This window comes from Loxodonta africana, chromosome X (assembly GCF_030014295.1).
Source record: "Loxodonta africana isolate mLoxAfr1 chromosome X, mLoxAfr1.hap2, whole genome shotgun sequence".
Lineage (NCBI taxonomy): Eukaryota > Metazoa > Chordata > Mammalia > Proboscidea > Elephantidae > Loxodonta > Loxodonta africana.
The window spans coordinates 170676501-170699134 of record NC_087369.1 but is presented as its reverse complement, the minus strand read 5'-3'; the positions used below and the strand labels follow the sequence as shown (position 1 = coordinate 170699134).

General features: G+C 41.4%; 1 protein-coding gene across 10 annotated transcripts in view; it reads right to left on the bottom strand.

Moving 5' to 3' along the window:
• Nucleotides 1-22634, bottom strand: part of AFF2 (ALF transcription elongation factor 2) — a 584792-nt gene that overhangs the window by 385796 nt on the left and 176362 nt on the right. For all 10 annotated transcript variants that reach the window (XM_064277676.1, XM_064277679.1, XM_064277677.1 and 7 more), the window contains one exon: nt 8042-8902. In XM_064277676.1, the coding sequence (XP_064133746.1) occupies nt 8042-8902 (861 nt within the window). The remainder of the gene's footprint in view (nt 1-8041; nt 8903-22634) is intronic.

Below are 22634 nucleotides of genomic sequence, written 5' to 3'. Positions count from 1 at the left end.
TAACAGTTTGTTGAATTAATCTGTTTTGGGGGCTTCAGATACTTGCAAGAAGTTGTACTCTTCCTAAAGCAATTATTTGCCCCCACCTTTTTTACTGAGCTCTTTAATTCACCTCTAAGGTTTCTCTTGAGGGTGGCTGTGTTTCAGCTGCAGAAATCCAGGTTTTAGCTGTGTCGTCTGAGCATTCTGCTAAAGTCATCCCACCAAACAGACAAAAATGCAGAAACTTTATGAACCTTTAAGAAAAGGTCCTCTAACAAGTTGTGTCATATGTTACTTATTTAGGAATATTGCAAAAACACGACTTCTCACCATATTTGTAAATGAGAAACACATGACTGTAACCTGTAAGACCGCAAGAAAAACTGTGCTTTTGGTATGTTTGGCCTCGGACTTTTTGAAATATGAACCCAGCAAGGGAATTTCAACTTAAGCTGGATTCAGCTCATTATTCCCTTGTCCCTTGTGTGCCAGTAGAGAAGGGACTTAGAAAATTAACCCACACGTATACAGTAGCGGGCCATGTGCCCAGGCCGTCACGGAAAGCGCATCGCACACCTGAGTTCCCGTTCTGGCACAGCCTCTTACGGGCCGTGGGGCGTTAGGGAGGTGAATCTAGCCGCTGGGAGACGGAGTTCCTGCATCTGTAAAAAGGAAATGATGAAAACCCCAGGCCCTGTTAGGGTCAAAATAAGATACAGTATGTGAAAGCACTTTGTAAACTGTGAAGTACAAAAGCAGTAGGGCTTTATTATTACCGCCTGTACTTTAAACTCTCCCTGGTAAGCATAGCATAGCACATTTGTTAAAAGATAGTTAAAGATTGTTTGCTTTCACATAAATTAAAAAATGCTAAACAGACTTACAACACCCCAAAGAGTTTTATGACTCATCTCTAAGGCCCTTTGCATTTACTATTTGTGTTGAATCAATATGGTTATTTACCTGTCAATTTTTCTTTCTTTTTAATGCAGAATGGGAGCAGTCTTGTTTATTCATTTATTTTTATGACTGGCTCAGAAAGTACTAAGCTAATCCATACATCCAGTGATAACAGGATGATTCGGAACACACATAACAAAAGCTTATCCCTTTACTGCGGGCTGAATTTGTCAAAATATTTTCCTAGAAGTAACGTGAAAATACCAGTTCTCCATCTTTCACTGTTTCAGTGGGTGGTGACAAAAGGATCAGGAGGCCACTTCCTGAAGCCACAGCTTGGTGCTTTCTGGCGAAACGCAGCACAGAGCTGTTATATTTTGAAAAAAATGAGGCTTAAATGTAGTGATACCCGAGGTTGAGTTGGAATGCAATCCCTAAGAAAGATCCAATTCTCGTTTGTGCATATTTACCTAGTCTTAAAAATTCCCGAACTGTCCTGAAGGATGGTGGTGAAAGGCGTGTAGGCGGGCTTTGGAGTCTTCCAGGCTGTTCTAAAGCAGCTGCCCTTGGAGGGGTATGGGCCTGGGAGATACTGACTGAGGTTACTTTACAGACAAGGTGGCTTTGGGTGTAATCACAAAGGTGAACCACGCCCTCAGAGATTTAGACCTGGAGGAAACCTCGCCAACGAGCTAGTCTAATCTCCTCGGGCGGGAAGCCCACCACCACCTGCCATCGAGTGGACTCCAACTAATGGTGCCCCCTTTTGTGTCAGAATACAACTGCGCTTCATAGGGTTTTCGATGGCTGATTTTTCAGAAGTCAATCGCCAGGCCTTTCTTCTAAGGTGCCTCTGGGTGGACTCGAACCACCAACCTTTAGGTTAGCAGCTGAGCACGTTAACTGTGTACACCACCCAGGGACTCCGAGAAGAAGCCTACAGGGGTAAAATCCCTGCCTGAAGATCACAAAGCAAGTCCAGGCCGGAAGTAGAACTCCCACCTCAGTACTCTGTGCCCAGACTATGGGCTGCAACATGTAATACGTTCCCTTAAGTAAAGGTTTACTCTCAGCTGTAGTGTGACCAATCACTAAAATTATTAATAAACAGTGATATTTTAAATTGTATTATTGTTAAAAATGATAAATTTCTATGTATATATAAAAATTGAAGTTTTTTTCCTTACAAAATGAGAATGCATCAATATTTTGGCTTCTTTTCAGGCAAATTTTTTAAAACGTACAAGGAATTTAAGAGCACAGAACTCTGACACAGATGCACTATATATACGGACTATATACGTGAATTATATATACTGGTGGTACAGTGGTTAAGAGTTACAGCTGCTAACCAAAAGGTCAGCAGTTCAAATCCACCAGGTGCTCCTTGGAAACCCTATGGGGCAGTTCTACTCCATTCTATGGGGTTGCTATGAGTCAGGATTGACTCGATGGCAACAGGTTTATATATATATACATAAAAAACATATATATATATATGCTCTGATACATTTAAAAATGGAATGCTGAAATTTCTCACATTGTTTCAGGATGCTGGTGATTAGAATTGTTGCACACAGCCTTAGAAAAGAAAAAATATATATATATTTGAGAAAATAGAGTACTTGAAGAAATGAGGGAAAAAAATTAAAACAACACAGACCAGGCACTTGCTATCTTCTTTACTAACCCAAAGTTAAGATCTATTCTGATGTTGGCTAGTGCTAACGAGAAAATGGAGAGGGAAAGGAATGAAGGCCAGAGCTTCCCAGGGAAGGAGAGCATGGCTTAGAATAACTGCTCAGCACTGCTTTAGAAAGAGCCTTGGGAAAGCATGCTGAGGAAGAGCTGATGTCTACTGGGCAAAAAATGAGATACGCTTTCTTATAAGGAAGTAGAGAACAAACTCAGGAGCTCAGAAATTACCGCTTGAATTGGTGACAGCAACTGGCTCAAGAGCGTTCCTAGGTTTCCCATGAAGCCATAGGGAAGGTGAGGTTTCAGGTTCAGCATCACATTCTGGCTGCCACATTGCCTAAAAGCATTCAAGACACTTGACAATCTGGCCCCCCAAAAGCTCTCAAGCCCTGTCTCACTTTGGCCCTACGAGTCCTCGGCTTCAGACAAACTGGCCTGTCCTCAGAGTCTACCTTGTACTTCCTCACCTCCCTTTTTTTGTACATGTCATTCTCTCCATTCTTCACCAATACGCACACACACGAACGGCCGTACAGATCCCTCTGGACCTACTGTAACCGCAAGCAATCTTCCAGGTCACATTCAAAACCTATCTCAAGTTCTATCTTTGTGAAACTTTCCTCAATTCTCCCTGTGTGTCAATAGCTAGTAAATCAGCTCTGCTATTGCGAGGAATGCCCTGTCTCCCCTCCCCCAGAACACTTGTCCTAATCCTTGAACTTTGGCAAACTTAACCCTCCCCTAGCATCTCTGACACTGCACCAAAACAAGGCAAGTCTTGCTCGCCGTTCCCTTTGTATTCAGACGCTCAGTTGGGGTCGCTTAATTTAGCTTAGGATGAGGGGGAAGATGTAGAGGTATGGCGTAGAAAATGGATAGAATGCCAAACAGACCAAGCAGTTGGAAGAATTAGTTAAAAAGCAAACATACTAACACCAGGTGCTGGACTGGCAGAGGTGCAAAGTCTTCTAGACCCTACACATCTATGGAACAAGAGGTCTCTGCTGAAAGGGTGAGGAATCCCAGAGGTGTCTCAGCTCGTCCCTGGTGGTGTTGAAACTAGGCTACTGACAGCCTTGGGCTAAATACTATTTTATTTCTATAAGAATGGACAAAAATACATAAATAAACTTGTGATGTACATCAAGTGAAAAATGCTCAGCGTGGGTTGCACACAGTAGCTGGATGGTCCTCTGTTTTTTGAAGGAACTGCCTGTGTCATTTCTGTGCAACTGCGGAACACAAACAGTGAGTTCCCAGCATTCTCTGCAGTTCTTGCACAAGAGACCTGAGCTTACGATCTACTCCATAATAAATAAAGCTAATTATACCCACAGTGTTCACTGCATAGGATATAAAACAAAACTGGCACAGTCACAAATGTGAGCAATAATTTTTCAGCTAGTTGATAAAGCTAACGACTAAAATAAGCTAAAGCCAAATCCCATCATTCCTATGGGTTCCATTAAACTTTTCCAGGGGGCTCCTAGTTTCAAGTCAATGGGAGCCTCAGATAGCCTTAGATGACAGTCAAGAGCAACATCTAAAGCAAATGGCCCTTTAAGGCAACGATACTCCACACATTAGTATTGTTCTTTTAAAAGCTTATTGACTTAGCATGGAGACACTTAACACAAGTCATTGATTCTTTCACTTGCATGTGATTATTTACTTGCCGAACAATTCTAATAACAGATTGCACCAAAATGCGAGGCTATCTACACCAGCAGATTTGTATCCTAAGGTAAGAATAAACAAAAACATCTGTTTATCTTTGTGCATGTAATCGTGTATAAAGCTCCATTTATTAACACGTTCATTTCTGATTCTACTTGGTATAAATACGTCTTTTACTGTTTATAAATGCAGTTCCCAGAAATTCTTCTAAGCTCAACTGTAGAACCCATTAGTCCTTTTTTTTAAATTAGTGTAGAATGTTAATAAATTCTGCAATATTGCGTTTTGAAGCAAACAAATTATTTGTTTAAATAAAAAGCCTCAGTCGTAAAGCTGGCCTCTTGCAATAAAGTTGGTTAGACTTGAAGTCTCCTTATTATTGATAAGGCAATGCTAAGATTCCAGGAAATGTTTCAAGGACAAGAAATAAGTAAAATCTTTCACTATACACACACGCTTACACATATAGACATGAGTGTGTGCACATATATATACATCACACCACAATAGTGGCTTGTGTGACAGCGCAATTCACTAGTATAATCTTACGTGCTTATTTGTATATCTGAGAATGCTGTCTGATTCCTGGCCATTGCTCGGCCGCCCTTCCCCCCCTCTCCGAGATGCACTTCACTAACACATATGTCTGCCTCTGTCACTAGAGCCAGGAAAAGAGCTGGGAATGCTCACAGAAATACTGTGATTGCTCTTAGGATAAATCTTTTTGATAATAACTCAAAGTAATGCTTCCACTCATAGAAGATGGTCACACTGCCTAAGGACCCAGAACCCAATGCTTGGAACTCCTGGCGCCAAGAACTGGTACTGAATTCTAATGCTAAGTGCTTTTGAAAAGTGCATCAAGATTTAATAGGGTGAATTATCAGACTTGTTCAGAGTTTTAGCCACATAAATTCCATTAGGTTGTTATCTTCATCATGCTCCACCCCATCTATATTTATGTCCGAATGTTTGTTGACACCCTTCTAAGCTCTCCGTTGGGCTGTCTAACCTCTCATTTCCTCTCCTTCTATTTTTGGTTTCCGCACAACCTTTGAAGCCTGCATATGCCCCTGACTCGAGGGCCTTAAGCTTCCTCTACCCCTCTTTCAAATCCTTCCTTGAGACCTACACTTTAAAGGAAATAGTTTCTTCACTGATTTCCTATCCTGACTTTATTACACCTGACCCATTTTTCATTTTTCAAGCAAGGCTCCATCAATGTCTATTTGCACTGTCACCAAAGGCTGCGTTCACATAAGCTGCTCCTTGGATAATCACCTCCAGAGTTGATGACAGCTCAGACCCTCTAAAAATGTACTTCTCGCTGGTGTGCTGGAGCACCAAGCCAAAGCATGAAGTCATCTCTGCATCTGGGTCAGCCATTTTGTGAATGTACGAGAGAGGACTACAAGGGAGTGGATCTCACTGGGGCTGCGACCTGTCACTCCACTAGCAAGGTAGGGAAACAGGCTGGCAGACGGCTTTGTGGGGCAGTGCTATTTGCAGAGCAATCCTGAGAGGCAACGACAGCTGATCCCAGGGAAAGAGAAGGGACAAGAATGACATCCCAGCCTCCCATGACAAAGAGTCCTCTGCTTTCACTGCAGGTGTCTTGGTTTTTAAGTATGAACCCCCTGCATTAAGTCAGCCAGTTGAAAGGAGGATTTCTCAATGACCGTGCGGCAGGAGAGCAGGGAAAGATACAGGCAGAGTGCTAGGAAAGAAAGATAATTGAGGATGGATTTTCTACCCGTCATCATTTCCTGCTGTTTGTGTTATTTGGTTAACATCGTGGTTAGAAAATGTAATCAAGTAACCATTTTTGAAACTCATTTGTTCAATAAATATTTATTGAGTATCTACTATGTGCCAGACATTTGCTAGGTGCTTGAAATACAGAAAAGAATAAGGTATGGTCCTTGCCCTCAAGGAGCGCACAGTCTAGTGGAGAAGACAGACATGTAAACAAATACCTACAACACAACAAAATAGCTGCCAGTCAAGTCGTCTACAGAGCACCAGAGGAGCCCAGAGGTAGCAGCTGGTAATTAAGCCTGGTGGACTCAGGCAAGCCTTCGCAAAGTGACAGCTGAGTAGACTGGAAGGAGAAACAGGACTTCACCAGGAAGACAAGGGAAGGCAGGGAAAGACATTCTAGGCTGATGGGACAGCAGGCACAAAAGCAAGGAAGCATGACAAAGTATGGCACGATGGAGACCCAACAGGCGGTTCCATGTGGCTGAGACTGAATCTGGGTATGAAGAAGTGGTGACATACGAAGCCAGAAAGGAAGTATGAGACCAGAGAGGGAAGAGCCTCGTATGCTGGACGGAGATATTTAGACTTTTCCCTAGTAGTGGTGAAAAGGCACAGAAGGCTTAAAAGCAGGGAGTGACATGGTCAGATCTGCCTGTATGGAGGATGATTTGGGAGAGGGGTGGACTAGAGGGAGGGAGACCAGTGAGGAAGGGCTGTCACAGCAGTCCATCCGAGAGAGGCTCCCCGTCGGTTCTAAGGCAGTGAAGGTGGAGAAGTGACAGACTTGAGAGATACTTAGGAAGGAAGCTTGACAAGACTTGATGAATAATGATACAAAAAGTAAAATTGCCTCAGAAAATGAAACGATGTTTAAAAAAGTATGTTCAGAAAAAACAATCAACAGCCCCAGTCTTCCCTTCCTTTGAGTTCCCACTGTCTTCTGAAACCATCGCATCTGCCGAGTTTAAATAAAGGGAGAAGCGCCAGAGGGCACACATGGTCAGACTTCTCTAATTCAGACACCACTAACTTTGAGTCTGCAACAATTCAAGCTCCTACTGAGCAAGAATTTCAACCTACTTTCTTCCTCTGCGTCTTTCCAAGCCTTTAGTCAACCATTAACAGGAATCCAATCTAAAGGCAGTGGCTTCTTCCAATCGAGAGCTTGAGGTGCAGTAGGCAGTTGCTTACATGGTGGTATCTGAGGGGTAGGCCCATACATGCGCCCTACCCAGGGGCCACGAGGCCCAGAATCCAATCATTAGCAATTCATCCCTTTGGGAGAGCTTTGGTCCCTCTGGGCTTCTCTTTTACAAGGCAATGATTCCTGAGATGGGGAGGGCATTTAGTCATTCAAAACCCAGTGGGATTTTGGTTGATCGAAATGCCTTTTGTTTTGACAGAAGGGGTCAGGGTAAGTTATAAGAGGGCTATGTAGGTACCTGTGGAAGAAGGTGATGCAGAAGGGAAGACTGAGGACTACAGAAGACAACGTAAGATCTTGCCAAGGGATATCCCTGCAAGTACTCAAGAAACTAAGATTCGTAAAGAATGCCTTCCACTTCTGGCTCCAGCAAATCACACTTGTACACTCTTGAACTTTAAGGAACTTCTGTGTTGTATGTGTATGGTACGCCATTGGCTAATGAAGGCCAACGATCACTCAGTCTTTTCATGAACCTCATACTACTTATCACAGATTAGAATCTAAAATGGTATTAATTTGTATGGGATATTACTAAAAATGCATTTTCTGAAACTTTTTTTTATAACTCCAATTTTTCATTCACTCAGACTGACCTGGTGTTCATTCCACATTATTGAGATTTCACTGTATTTGCTGAGTGTTAATCAGTCATGTCATAGTGACGGAGGATCAAGAATCAGACACTGACCTTGAAGAGTCTCATATAGGGCTCAATAAGGTAAATAAGCTGCTTGTGAGTACTTGATTAGAGTGGCTAAAACAATGAACAAAAAAAAAAAGAAGAAGAAGCAAAACAAAACTTTAAAAAGTACTTACTTCACTTGTTTGAAGAATCGTGAACTTTGGCAGTTTAGTCTTTGTACTGGCTGAACTGGGCTTTCCATCCAAGAGCGATCCAAATGACAGATTTCCAAAGCTGTTCTCAAATTCGATTGAAGGCTTCAGTGTCGGCGAGATGTCTGGTGCCTGGTCCTGGCCATCCATGGGTCTTACATAAGCGGTTGGCTTTTGCTGCCCCATGCTTGGTTTGCAGTAAAGCCCTGGTGGGAAGTTTTGAACTGAAAGGCCACTGCTGGGAGCTAATAAAGATGAGGCAACTAGGGGAGACCCAGGCGCTTGCACTGTAAATTCAGATTCTCCTGGTGAGTTGGATTGAAAGATTTCTTTGAAAGCTTCCTCTCCATTGGATTTGGGGTTGCTGTCTTCCTTTGCAGATGGGTTTGACTCTTCAACTGCTGCCATCTGGGGCTGTTCAGCTGGGTACACAAAAAAATCTTCCAGTCTGGCTTGGGGCTGGTCCTGTGTAGAAGTTTGAATCTTGTTTGGCTGGTTACTCGCCTGGCTTGCTGGTATAGCGGTGGAGTTAGGACTATCTCGTGACCAGTCGGGCTTAGATTTTCTGTTGCTGTGTATTAGAGTTGAATTCAGTATCACGACAGAAGGTGGGGGCATTGGTGCTGAGGGCTGGGTATTATCCTGGTGAGGTGGGATCATTCGGTTCTTTTGTTCTGGAAAAAAGCTTGGTTCGTTTTTGTTGATGGGAGTCTGGGGCACGGAATTCTTTGGGATTCCCACTAGATGGTTCTGATTAGAATGGTTAGTTAGCAAATCCTTCATTTCGTCATAGTTTCCCAGCGTGTTCTGGACTCGGTTGGCAAGTGCATCACCTTTGTTTGTCTAAAATAACAAAAAAGATGGGGGTGGGAGGAGAGACAATGAATAGGTTTGTGTTTCCTAATGTTAATGTTTCAAACAGATGCCTTAAGTAGACTACCATATAGCGTTCTTTAAAATTGCCATACTGTCATAGAATTTCATACTCTGTGCTCGGTAAGGAAAAAAAATATCAAAAATGCTATTGAAAGAGCCTCTTTGGAATGAGCTGGTATGATTAGTGTTTGCATGCTCCCTGGCCTGTCCTTAAACATGTTCATTGGGAGACCATTTTAAATCATGTTGCTTATGAATTTTATTAGTGAAATAACTTATTTGATGTCAGGTGAGCTGAATTGTTACATTCTACACCATGATTAATAATGTTTGCTTACTGATCATTAAATTATAATGAAATGTTCAACTTATATATGTTCTTGACGCATCAGCCCTTGGAACGACATTCTACCATGCAAAAGGCTTAGCCCGTCGAATAAGAAAGTCAATTAAATTGTACTATCATGGCTACATTAAGTTTAGAAAAGGCATGGAATTAAACAACATCTAATTGAGCTAACTTACGACTAAAGTGAATCTAATTCCTTTTAATCAAAGAACCGTATAAATTGCTGGTGTCTGCCTACATATTCTGGGGGCAATTGCGTTTGCATATTGGTGATTCATACTCGTTTACTTTGAAACGGTGCAACTGTTCATCAACAGTGACTCAAGCTCTCTTGTGTCTTTGCCGTGATTTAGAAAAATTTATTCAAGAATTTAAGCTGTTGCTTAAGTAAACAAAGACGAAGTCATATTTTCAAAGTGATATTGGCCTAATGTGTAGATTTAGAGACAACAAAATTATTCTGTGTACAATGAACATAACAGCTTCCCCAGTCCCTGTAGGATATACTAATCCTATTAAAACGGCCGTGAGTGTTTTTAAAAGAACTGAGCTCCTGCCTGAGTTTTACAATATACAGAGCACAGCTTTCAGAACTAGAAAAACGGTGGGTAGCTGTATACTTGGAAATGACTCTGATGACAGCTCAGTGTTTCATCTTTGACGGTGAGTTTTATTATTCACTTTACATGCCAAAGATGTTACCAAAACAGGTTGCTGAATTCAGAAGGGTAAAGGACTTCTTTGTGCCTCGGCTGCACTATCCTGACCCAAGATGTTGGAATGAAAGGAGGCTACTGGTACCGAAGGAGCCACCTGGCGGCAGGGCCAATGGGTGGGGAAGACACCCGCCCTAAGTGGTCTTCATGTCTAGGAACCATAGGCACGCTCCCCGTGCACAGCAGGGGGTAACTACCTCCCTACTCGGATATTCTCCAAGGAAGACAGATGTGTAACAGCTAATGTTTCTCATAGCCTAGTCAACACAGCCTAGTCTCCTGGTGTACACAGGAAGTATATTGGTTCCAGTCTGGTATCTAAGCTTCAGTTGTGTGGCTGTGTGCTGTTCTCTGTATAGGAAGATGGAGGTGTGATCAGTGTACAGATGGATGGAGGGTGAAGTGCTAGAAATGGATGGAATCACCCAGGGAAAGAAAACGTAGAATGAGAAGATCAGGCTCAGGGAGGAACCCTGGGGGAACACCAACGTTTAAGAGGCTGGGAGAAGAAGAGGCAGAAAAGGGTACTAAGAAGGAACAATCAGACGGAATCAAACTGTAAACCCTGGCCTGATGATTACCATCATCTCCGTATACTGTATAAAGTATTCAACTGACACCCTGTGTTAAACCATATAAGAGACTCCAAGGAAATAAAGGCAGTTATGAGAGAAACACGCGTTTCAAAGAGTAAGGAAAAGTATGCTAAACACACACTCAAGAGATTTTGTGAGGGTGGGGGATGTTAGAAATCAAATAAATATGTGTCAGTTTTAGTTCGCTTATTCGCAAGAATATCTTATATATATCATATGCAACCCTGGTGTTGAAACCATGATTAAACAATTAACATCCCTTATAATCCTCAGCTGAATAATCACTCTGTTTTCAGGAGCACATATGAAAGACGTATGTAACAGATATACAAAAAAAAAAACAGATATGGATGGGGAGATATCACTTGTATTCCCGAAAAATCCCTAGGTTTGTCATTTTTAATGACAGAATTCACCTTTTTAGCTAAGTCAAGAATAAACTCATTGTACATAGCAGGTGCCTGCAGCTGAGTTGCACAATGAACCATTTGGGTAGCAGCCAAAGCCAGTCTCTCTGTTCAATCCTTAAATTTAAAACAAGGAGAGTCTATTGTGGCAGGGCCCAGCAGGAACTTGACGCAAGCTTTATATACTTGCAGGGAGGGGGGTTCTGGCCCCTCAAACAGTTTGCCCCATTGGCCAGATGCCTGCCTCATGAATCCTGATATCTGCCTATCTTCAAGGTTCTGGCCTTGAAGGGGGGAAACAGCACCATTTCACGTCCCATTTGAAACACCATCGTCTTGCTATCTAGCTTGTGCTCTCTCCAGCCAACTTCCTCAGAGCTCAAGGCCTCCAGGCCCATTTGCTTACAAGCAAGCTAGCCACAGTCCTGTTCCTGTTCCAGAAGTAAACACAACGGACATGTTTATGTTATCCTCACTGGACGGAACTTGGGTTAGGTGTTAATGGTTCTACACGTATGTTTACCGTTATAATGAGCTGAGCTTCTGACGCATGCTTAGATTTTTTTTTCCACCTCTAGGCTTTAAAATATGCTTAAAATTAGGAGAATTTATAAACGGGCCAATGTCTACAACTCTGTCTACATGAATAAAGTGGTAAATTGAAAGTTTTCTGAAAAATTCTAGAAAATCCACCTTCTACTATGTTGTTGTTGCTGTTAGGTTTTGTCAACTGAGATCTGACTCAGAGTGACCCTATATACCACAGAACGAAACACCGCCCTGTCCTGTGCGATCGTCACAATGGTTGTTACGCTTGAGCCCATGTTGCAGCCACTGTGTCAATCTACCTCATTGAGCATCTTCCTCTTTTTCCCTGACCCTGTACTTTACCAAGCATGATTTCCTTCTCCAAGGACTGGTCCCTCATGATAACACGTCCAATGTATGTGAGATGCAGTCTCGACATCCTTGCTTCCGAGGAGCATTCTGGTTGTACTTCCAAGGCAGATTTGTTCGTTCTTCTTGCAGTCCATGGTATATTCAATATTCTTTGCCAACACCACAATTCAAAGGCATCAATTCTCCTTTGGTCTTCCTTATTCATTGTCCAGCTTTCACATGCACATGATGCCATTGAAAATACCATGGCTTGGGTCAGGCGCGCCTTAGTCTTCAAGGTGATATCTTTGCTTTTCAACACTTTAAAGTCCTTTGCAGCAGATTTGCCCAATGCAATGTGTCCTTTGATTTCTTGACTGCTGCTTCCATGGGTGTTGATTGTGGTTCCAAGTCAAATGAAATCGTTGACAACTTCAATCTTTTCTCTGTTTATCATGATGTTGCCTATTGGCCCAGGATTTTTCTTTTCTTTATGTCGAGGTGCAATCCATACTGAAGGCTGTGGTCTTTGATCTTCATCAGTAAGTGCCTCAAGTCCTCTTTACTTTCAGCAAGCAAGGTTGTGTCATCTGCATAACACAAGTTGTTAATGAGCCTTCCTCTAATCCTGATGTCCCGTTCTTCTTCAAATAGTCCAGCTTCTCAGATTATTTGCTCAGCATACAGACTGAATAGGTATGGTGAAAGGATATGACCCTGATGCACACCTTTGCTGACTTTAAACCACTCAGTAACCCCTTGTTCTATCTGAACAACTGCCTCTTGATCTATGTACAGGTTCCTCATGAGCACAATTAAGTGTTCTGGAATTCCCGTTCTTCCCAATGTTATCCATAATTTGTTATGATCCACACAGTCGAATGCCTTTGCACAGTCAATAAAACACAGGTAAACATCCTTCTGCTATTCTCTGCTTTCAGCCAGGATCCATCTGACATCAGCAGTGATATCCCCGGTTCCACACTCTCTTCTGAATCTGGCTTGAATCTCTGGCAGTTCTCTGACGATACACTGCTGCAGCCACTTTTCAATGATCTTCAGCAAAACTTTGCTTGCGGGTGATATTAACGATATTGTTCAATAATTTCTGCATTCGGTTGGATCTCCCTTCTTGGGAATAGGCATAAATATGGATCTCTTTCAGTCGGTTGGCCAGGAAGCTGTCTTCCAAATTTCTTGGCACAGATGAATGAGTGCTTCCAGCACTGCATCCGTTTGTTGAAACATCTCAATTCCTGGAGCCTTGTTTTTCACCAATGCCTTCAGCGCAGCTTGGACTTCTTCCTTCAGTACCATCGGTTCGTGATCATATGCTACCTCTTGAAAGGGTTGAACATCAACACAATTCTTTTTGGTATAATAACTCTGTGTATCCCTTTCGTCTTCTTTTGATGTTTCCTGAGCTGTTTACCGTTTTCCCCATAGAATCCTTCACTATTGCAACTTGAAGCTAGAATTTTTTTCTTCAGTTCTTTCGGCTTGAGAAATGCTGAGCATGTTCTTCCCTTTTGGTTTTTATCTCTAGCTCTTTGCACATATCATTATAATACTTTGTTTTCTCGAGCTGACCTTTGAAATCTTCTGTTCAGCTCTTTTACCTCATTATTTTTTCCTTTTGCTTTAGCTACTCAGTGCTCAAGAGCAAGGTTCAGATATTCTTCTGACATCCATTTATGTCTTTTCTTTCTCTCCCGTCTTTTTAATGACCTCTTGCTTTCTTCATGTATGATGTCCTTTGGTCATAAGTGTTCAACGCACCAAATCTATTCTTGAGACGGTCTCTAAATTCAGGTGGGATATACTCAAGGTCGTGCTTTGGCTCTCGTGGACTTGTTCTAATTTTCTTCAGTTTCAGCTTGAACTTGCATATGAGCAATCGATGGTGTGATCACCAGTTGGCCCCTGGCCTTGTTCTGACTGATGATGCTGAGCTTTTCCATTGTCTCTTTCCACAGATATAGTTGACTTGATTCCTGTGTATTCCATCTGGCGAGCTCCGCGTGTATAGTCACCGTTTATGTTGTTAAAAAAAGGTGTTTGCAGTGAGGAAGTCATCCGTCTTGCAAAATTCAATCATGCAATCTCCGGCACTGTTTCTATCACCAAGGCCATATTTTCCAAGTACCAGTTCTTCTTCTTTGTTTCCACCTTTTGCATTCCAATCTCCAGTAATTATCAATGCATCCTGATTGCATGCTTGATCAATTTCAGACTTCAGCAGCTGATAGAAATCTTCAATTTCTTCATCTTTGGCCTTAGTGGTTGGTGCGTAAATTTGAGTAGTAGTCGTATTAACTGGTCTAACTTGTAGGCATATGGATATTATTCCATCACTGACAGTGTTGTACTTCAGGATAGATCTTAAAATATTCTTTTTGACGATGAATTCAAAGCCATTCCTCTTCATGATGTCACTGCCAGCATAGTAAACCATATAATTGTCTGATTCAAAATGGCCAATACCAGTCCATTTCAGCTCATTAATGCCTAAAATATCAATGTTCATGTGTTCCATTTCATTTTTGATTATTTCCAGTCTTCCTAGATTCGTACTTCATACATTTCACAGTCCAGTCATTAATGGGTGTTTGCAGCTGTTTCTTCTCATTTTGAGTCATGATAAATCAGCAGACGAAGGTCCCGAAGGCTTGACTCCATCCACATCATCACGGTGGTTTCTACTTTGAAGAGGCAGCTCTTCCCCAGTTGTCTTTTGAGTGCCTTCCAACCTGGGGGGCTCATCTTCCAGCACTATATGAGACAATGTTCCACTGCTATTCATAAGGTTTTCACTGGCTAATTCTTTTCAGAAGTAGACTGCCGGGTCCTTCTTCCTAGTCTGTCTTAGTCTAGAAGCTCAGCCGAAACCTGTCCACCATGAGTGACCCTGCTGATCTCTGAATACCGGTGGCGCAGCTTCCAGCATCACAGCAACACACAAGCCCCCACAGTACGACAAACTGACAGGCACATGTGTTTTAGTTTATATTACAGTTATGATTTATTTTTCTCTGCATAAGACTGTGAGCTCTTAAAGGGCATTGGCTATCCTTTTTATTCATCTTTATAGCCCCAAAACTTAGCACCATGTCTAATGTATATTAAAAAAAAAAGTACTGAATAATTGGTTGCTGAATTGAACAGAACCAAATTATAATTCACATCCTGCGTGTGTGTGTATGTATATATATATATATATATATATATATATATGTATATGCATATGTATGTGTGGGTGTATGTGTGTATATATATATATATATATGGATTTGTAATAGCTTAGAGTTAAAAGTACAAATGTAAAAATTAAGCTAACTTGGTTACTATGATGTTTGAGCTTCCTGGTAGCTAAGGTAAAAAGGAAAAGCTCTTAAGTTGCAGAATTCTCTTTATCTGATGGAAGGAGGCATATCCTAATTCATTACATGAGACAAATGGTTGCCTGATACTACAATTAGAAAAGGAATTCCTCCCATTGGTTCATTTACAAGGACCTTTGTGCAAAAAAAAAAATGAGCAATTTTTTCAGCACCGATTTTATAGAAGATGCAAAGTTGTTCTTCCCATGGCTGTTCCTTATGATGACCAAAAAGCTAAAGCATTACATTGCAAGTGTAACTCGGTCAAGGCATGCCTGCGTGTGAAGTGAGTGGGCTAGGCTAATAAAATCCAGGTGTGTAGCTTTTGTGTGCGTGACATTAGGGGTGGAGCTGTGATGACCTGTAAGGGTGGAGGGATGTCATTTCTCTTAGACTAACTTCCTCATAGAACAACTGTCTCAGAGAGACTTGTGACAGGAACTGCATAGCATACAGTTCAAGGTTGAGTTCACTGGTGACACTTTATTTGCTGCTGATTAAAGGAAGATCCATAGGCTTTGCATAACAGATGTGGTTGCTGCAGCTACAAGTAGGACTTACCATGGTCCTTCGTAAAATGAATACCGGCAAATTCAAAACGCTCAGGAGGCAGGATTAGTCACGGAGGACACACAGCCTCAAAAAGTCCACCATTCAACAATCCCCAAATAATTAACAGTCCAGTCCAGGTTGCCAGAGTAAATCACTGCCTTCCCATCACTGGAGGTGGGTAACCATCAACCAATTTTTAAATTTCTCAAGATAACAGATACGAGATACACTGGATAGAAACTCCAATGAGACCTAAAATACATTTACACACACCTACACAATGTACTCTCTTTATACACCATAGCAACTTCTGATGGACACAAAATGGTCTTTTTTATCCTCCAGAGCCTCAGTAATCCTATTATGGAGCAAGGTATTCTTGGCAATCTTGGTTGAACATTATAAACATGGCAAAAATGAAATTTAGCCATTTCAATCAATTATAGGCTTTCTTCAATTTGGTCGAATCTTTACTTCCCGTTCTAGATAATCGGTTGGTTCCTTAAATGTAACCTCTGTAGCTGTTATTTTCTAAGTAATCACAATTTCTCTATCATCAAGGAAATGCATTTTCCCAGTATTTTCAGGCATAAATTACATATCTGGTTTGTGGCTCATGACTAAGAGCACCCCTTCATTTTAGCTTTTTTGCCTCTCATTACTTCAGGAAATGCGAGCTTCCCTCAGTTTTCTTCTAATGCTATCTACAAATCAGTAGTGTAATTTCATTGCAAGACTAATTTCCTAGCAGGCTAGGGTACCATAGTATATCTTTTTAATAAAAGTAGCAAAATAATTTAAGTTTTGAGGTTCATTTTTTCCTTTTATCTTATTGTAGCTAAAATATGTGATCTAGTTGTTTGTTTTTTTCCCCAATTCTAATATTTTTTACAGTTAATCCCTCAACTGGAAATTGTCAGTTCTTTCTTTAATCTAATTATAATAATAACTTGAATTTGTATAGCACTTCCCAGATTTCAAAGCAAGGTCTCTCTGGTTGTTTCATTTGTTCCTTACAACAGCCATGTGAGTCAGCCGAGCAGCTCTGGCCTCAATCTGTCCTCTGTCCACCCCAGCCCTAATGACCCTGGGTAAGCCACTTAACCTCTCTGTGCCTCAGTTTCCTCATTCTTGATGAGCTGCGAAGAGCTACCAAATGTTTATTATGATTATTATTACTTTTTATTTTTCACTTCAGAGAAATGAAGTTTCTTCCCCAAAGTCACATACCAGGTAAGCTTATCAAGTCTTCCAACTTTCTGTTAGAGGATAAACAGCTTCCTGTTACAGATAGGGAATCACACAGAACTGGGTTCAATGTCTACATTCACCACTTACTAGGATGTGAAGCTGCAAACAAGCCACCTCACCTCACTGAGCCTCAAATTACTCATGGCAAACACCAGGAAAATGCATACTCCATAAAGTTGTTGGAAGGACTAAATGAGCACATGCATAAAAGCCTTCACACAGTGTCTGGCACACAGTAGGCATTTGGTATGTGCCCGTTCCTCATCCCACCCAATCTTTCCACAAGACTCTAGATAGGTCAAAAGATTTCAGATTTTTCAAGCACTTTCTAAGATATCCTTCTCAGTAGCATAGCACGAACTCAGATTTGAAAGTTATAAGCTACAACAGCAGTTCCACAGAAATCTTCCCACCAACAACCGAATCTGAGAGTGGTCAACATTCATTCCACTCCGGGAGTGGTAGAAGAGATGCCAAGAAAAGAAAGAAAATCAGCCAGGGACATGAGAGATCGCCATTTCTCCTTTCTGCCAGGAAAGGGCAGTGGGATTAGAATCCTAAAGACTGGTGCTCATGCTAATTTACAAAACAATGACACTACTGGCCACATGATCAGGTCATGTTTTAGGCTTTAGAATAGCAAGAAATTTTCTGCAAACCCTGATTCACCACCAGGAATTTTGATCTTTAATTTGATAAGCATCCTTAGTCCAACCCTAGGGAAGAGTTGAGGGGTGCCCCAGTCTCTACCAGTAGACCATGAGCCAGCTCTAGAACTTCCGTGGCCACTGGAATGTCCAGATACTCCAAGGGTGTCCATACCAATCCTGGTCTGGTAAGCCTTTGGAGGTACACATCAGTTCTAGGATCCTAATATGGGGAGGAAGGAGGCATAATCTCCAGTGATCTCCCAGGGAATCCCGAACATAGACACAGCACAAGATGACAACTGGCCATCAAAAAAAAAAAAAAATTTAAGCAAGGGTAAAAGAAAAATAATTACTACGTCACTAACTGTACCCTTTCCTTCATAGTCTTGACCCAAGAACAAAGGCCTTTCCCCACCAGGAAGCACAAAGACATTAGGCTACTAATCACACAGCAGACCTGGCCCTGCACTGGACTGAATGTTCCCATCTGTGTCCCTACTCGATGTACTTTTGTAATATCAAGACAGATGGCTTTTTAAAACTTCAGACAGTGTTGATAATAGGTTTTTATTTTCAACTGCCAACTTGAAAATACACTAACATTTAAAAATAAATTTGCATCTATATGACAGGTCTTGTCAACAAGAGATGGTATTTACCTTAAAGGCACAAGACCATTAATTCACCATGACGTAAAATTATAAAGGGGGAATAAAGTAAAGATGCTGCACCTACTAATATTGCTGAGGAAGGAGTGGATATTGAATTTTAAGAACAATCCCTTTGAGTAAATCTCATTATTCTAACCTATCCAAAGGTAAAATGTAAAACTAATCTGGTTGTTCCTCTTTCACTTCTAAAAGGCAAAAGGATCCTATTACCCTTGGACATCTCTTCCTATTTTCTGAAAAACAAAAACAAAATGGAGTCCACTCTTCTCACCCTGCCCTCAAATCTCCCTTCCATTCTCCTCTTTGTACTCATCTTAACGTTCCATTCCCATCTTCCTCCACATGGCTAATCACTCTTCACATGATTTTGTATTTTCTCATCTCCTGGGGCTTCTACTTATTATCACCTCTCTCTCCTATTTCTTCTTTCTCTCCTTTCCTTCTCTTTTGACATTGGTTCCTTCCCATCAACCTCCAAACATGTTCAAGTTTCTCTTACCTAAAAAGAAAAACCTTTCTTCATTTATTTCCTAACTTTTCTTTTTTCCCTCCTCCTTCCACCCAGAAAGATTAGGTCTACATTCATTGCCTCTCTTTCCTTACTTTACCGCTTTCCAATTACTCTCTGTGTCAGCCTGGTTCCCCGCAATCACCACTGTGATCATCAAATAAAACAGCTCTTTCTAAGGTCACCTGCCAATTCCGACAGCCACACTACAATACTTACCTTTCCTGACCTCACTTGCACATGTAACTAACACATTTCTCCTCCATAAAACTCTTTGTTCCCTTGGTTTCTGTTAAGTTATTCTCTCCTAGTTCTCACGCCACCTCTCTGATCACTCCTTTTTAGTTTCCTTTCCTGATCTCCTCCTTCACCACTTAAATATTGCTACTCCCCAGGATTCTTGCATTGTCCCGCTTCTTACTCTGACTGTAATCTTATTCCCTCTCCCAGCTTCCACTGCCACCTACATAATGATAGCACCTAGATCTCTCTCTCGATCACTCTCATGAGCTCCAGATCCAAATATCAGTGCCTTGATATCCCACTGGCATCTCAAACCCAACATGCTCAAAACTGAATAAATTGTTTTAACTACACACCAACTCTGTTCTCCTTCTTCTGTAAACCTTTTAATGATACCACCAGCCTCTCAAGACAAAAACTTGGGAGGCATTCCTATCCCACCCTCCCCATATCCAATCAGATACCCAGTCCCATCATCTCAACTTACCTGTTGTTGTTGTCGTTAGGTGCCATCGGGTTGGTTCCAACCCGTAGGGCCCTATGCACAACAGAACGAAACACTGCCCTGTCCTGTGCCATCCTCACAATTCTTGCTATGCTTGAGCCCATTGTTGTAGCCACTGTGTCAATCCATCTCGTCAAGAGTCTTCCTCTTTTTTGCTGACCCTCTACTTTGCCAAGAATGATGTCCTTCTCCAGGGACTGATCCCTCCTGACAACATGTCTAATGTATGTGAGATGCAGTCTCGACATCCTTGCTTCCAAGGAGCATTCTGGTTGAACTTCTTCCAGTATAGATTTGTTCGTTCTTGTGGCAGTCCATGATATATTCAATATTCCTTGCCAACGCCACAGTTCAAAGGCATCAATTCTTTGGTCTTCCTTATTCATTGTCCAGCTTTCACTTGCATATCATGCGATTGAAAACACCATGGCTTGGGTCAGGTGCACCTTAATCCTTAAAGTGACTTCTTGCTTTTTAACATTTCAAAGACATCCCATACAGCCAGTTTGCCCAATGCAATGTGTCTTTTGATTTCTTGACTGCTGCTTCCATGGGTGTTGGTTGTGGATGCAAGTAAAATGAAATCCTTGACAGCCTCAATTTTTTCTCCGTTTATCATGATGTTGCTTATTGGTCCAGTTGTGAGGATTTCTGTTGTCTTTATGTTGAGGTGTAATCCATACTGAAGGCTGTTGTCTTTGATCTTCATCAGTAACTGCTTCAAGTCCTCTTCACTTTCAGCAAGGAAGGTTGTGTCATCTGCATAACACAGGTTGTTAATGAGTCTTCCTCCAATTCTGATGCCTCATTCGTCTTCATACAGTGCAGCTTCTCAGATTATTTGCTCAGCATAGAGATTGAATATGTGTGGTGAAAGGATACAACCTTGACGCACACCTTTCCTGACTTTAAACCATATAGTATCTCCTTGCTCTGTTTGGAAGACTGCCTCTTGATCCCTGTACAGATTCTAATGAGCACAATTAAGTGTTCTGGACTTCCCGTTCTCCTCAATGTTATTGATAATTTGTTATGATCCACACAGTCGAATGCTTTAGCATTCTCAGTATAATACAGGCAAACATCTTTCTGGTATTCTCTGCTTTCAACCAGGATCCATCTGACATCAGCAATGATATCCTTGGTTCTATGTCCTCTTCTAAATCCGGCTTGAATTTCTGGAAGTTCCCTGTTGATACACTGCTGCAACCACTTTTGAATGATCTTCAGCAAAATTTTGCTTGCTTTTCATATTAATGATATTGTTTGATAATTTCTGCATTCTGCTGGATCACCTTTCTTGGGACTATGCATAAATATGGGTATCTTCCAGTCAGTTGGCCAGGTAGCTGTCTTCCAAATGTCTTGGCACAGACGAGTGAGCATTTCCAGCACTACATTCATTTGTTGAAACATCCCAATTGGTATTCCGTCAATTCCTCGAGCTTTCTTTTCCTCCAGTGTCTTCAGAGCAGCTTGGACTTCTCCTTTGGCATTGTCAGTTCCTGATCATATGTTACCTCCTGAAATGGCCGAATGTCGACCAATTCTTTTTTGTATAATGACTCTGTGTATTCCTACCATTTTCTTTTGATGCTTCCTGCATCATTTAATATTTTCCCTTTAGAATCCGTCAATATTGTAACTCGAGGTTTGAATTTTTTTTTCAGTTCTTTCAGCTTGAGAAATGCTGAGCATGTTCTTCCCCTTTGCTTTCTATCCCCAGGTCTTTGCACATATCATCATAATACTTTACTTTGTCTTCTCAAGCCACCCTTTGAAGTCTTCTGTTCAGCTCTTTTACTCCATTTTTTCCTTTTGCTTTAGCTACTCGATATTCAAGAGCAAGTTTCAGAGTTTCTTCTGATGTCCAGTTAGGTCTTTTCTTTCTCTCCTGTCTTTTTAATGACCTCTTGCTTTCTTCAGGTACAATGTCCTTGATGTCATTCCACAACTCATCTGGTCTTCAGTCACTAGTGTTCAGCATGTCAAACCTATCCTTGAGATGGTCTCTAAATTCAGGTGGGATACACTAAATGTCGTACTTTGGCTCCCGTGGATTCGTTCTAACTTTCTTCAGTTTCAACTTGAACTCGCATATAAGCAATTGATGGTATGATCCGCAGTCAGCCCCTGGCCTTCTTCTGACTGATGATATTGAGCTTTTCCATCGTCTTTTTCTATAGACGTAGTCGATTTGATTCCTGTGTATTCCATCTGGTGAGGTCCAGTGTATGGACACCGTTTATGTTGGTGAAAAAAGGTATTTGCAATGAAGAAGTCATTGGTCTTCCAAAATTCTATCATGTGATCTCCCACATTGTTTCAATCACCAAGGCCATATTTTCCGACTACTGATCATTCTTCTTTGTTTCCAGCTTTTGCATTCCAGTCACCAGTAATTATCAAAACATATTGATTGAATGTTCAATCAGTTCCATCAGTTTCATCTGTAGCCTTGGTGGTTGGTGCATAAATTCGAACAATAGTCATATTAAATGGTCTTCCTTGTAGGTGTCTGGATAGTATCCTATCATTGACAGCGTTGTACTTCAGGATAGATCTTGAAATGTTCTTTTTGACAATGGATTTGACACCATTCCTCTTCAAGTTGTCATTCCTGGCAGAGTAGACCATAGGATTGTCTGATTCAAAATGACCTGTACCAGTCCATTTTAGCTCACTAACACCTAGGATATCGATCCTTATGAGTTCCATTTCATTTCTGATGATTTCCAGTTTTTCTAGATTCATACTTCATACATTCCAGGTTCTGATTATTAATGGATGCTTGCAGCTGTTTCTTCTCATTTTGAGTCATGCCACATCAGCAAATGAAGGTCCTGGAAGCTTGACTCCATCCACGTCATAAAGGTCGACTCCACTTTGAGGAGGCAGCTCTTCCCCAGTCATCTTTTGAGTGCCTTCCAACCTGAGGGGCTTGTCTTCTGGCACTATATCAGACAATGTTCCACTGCTATTCATAAAGTTT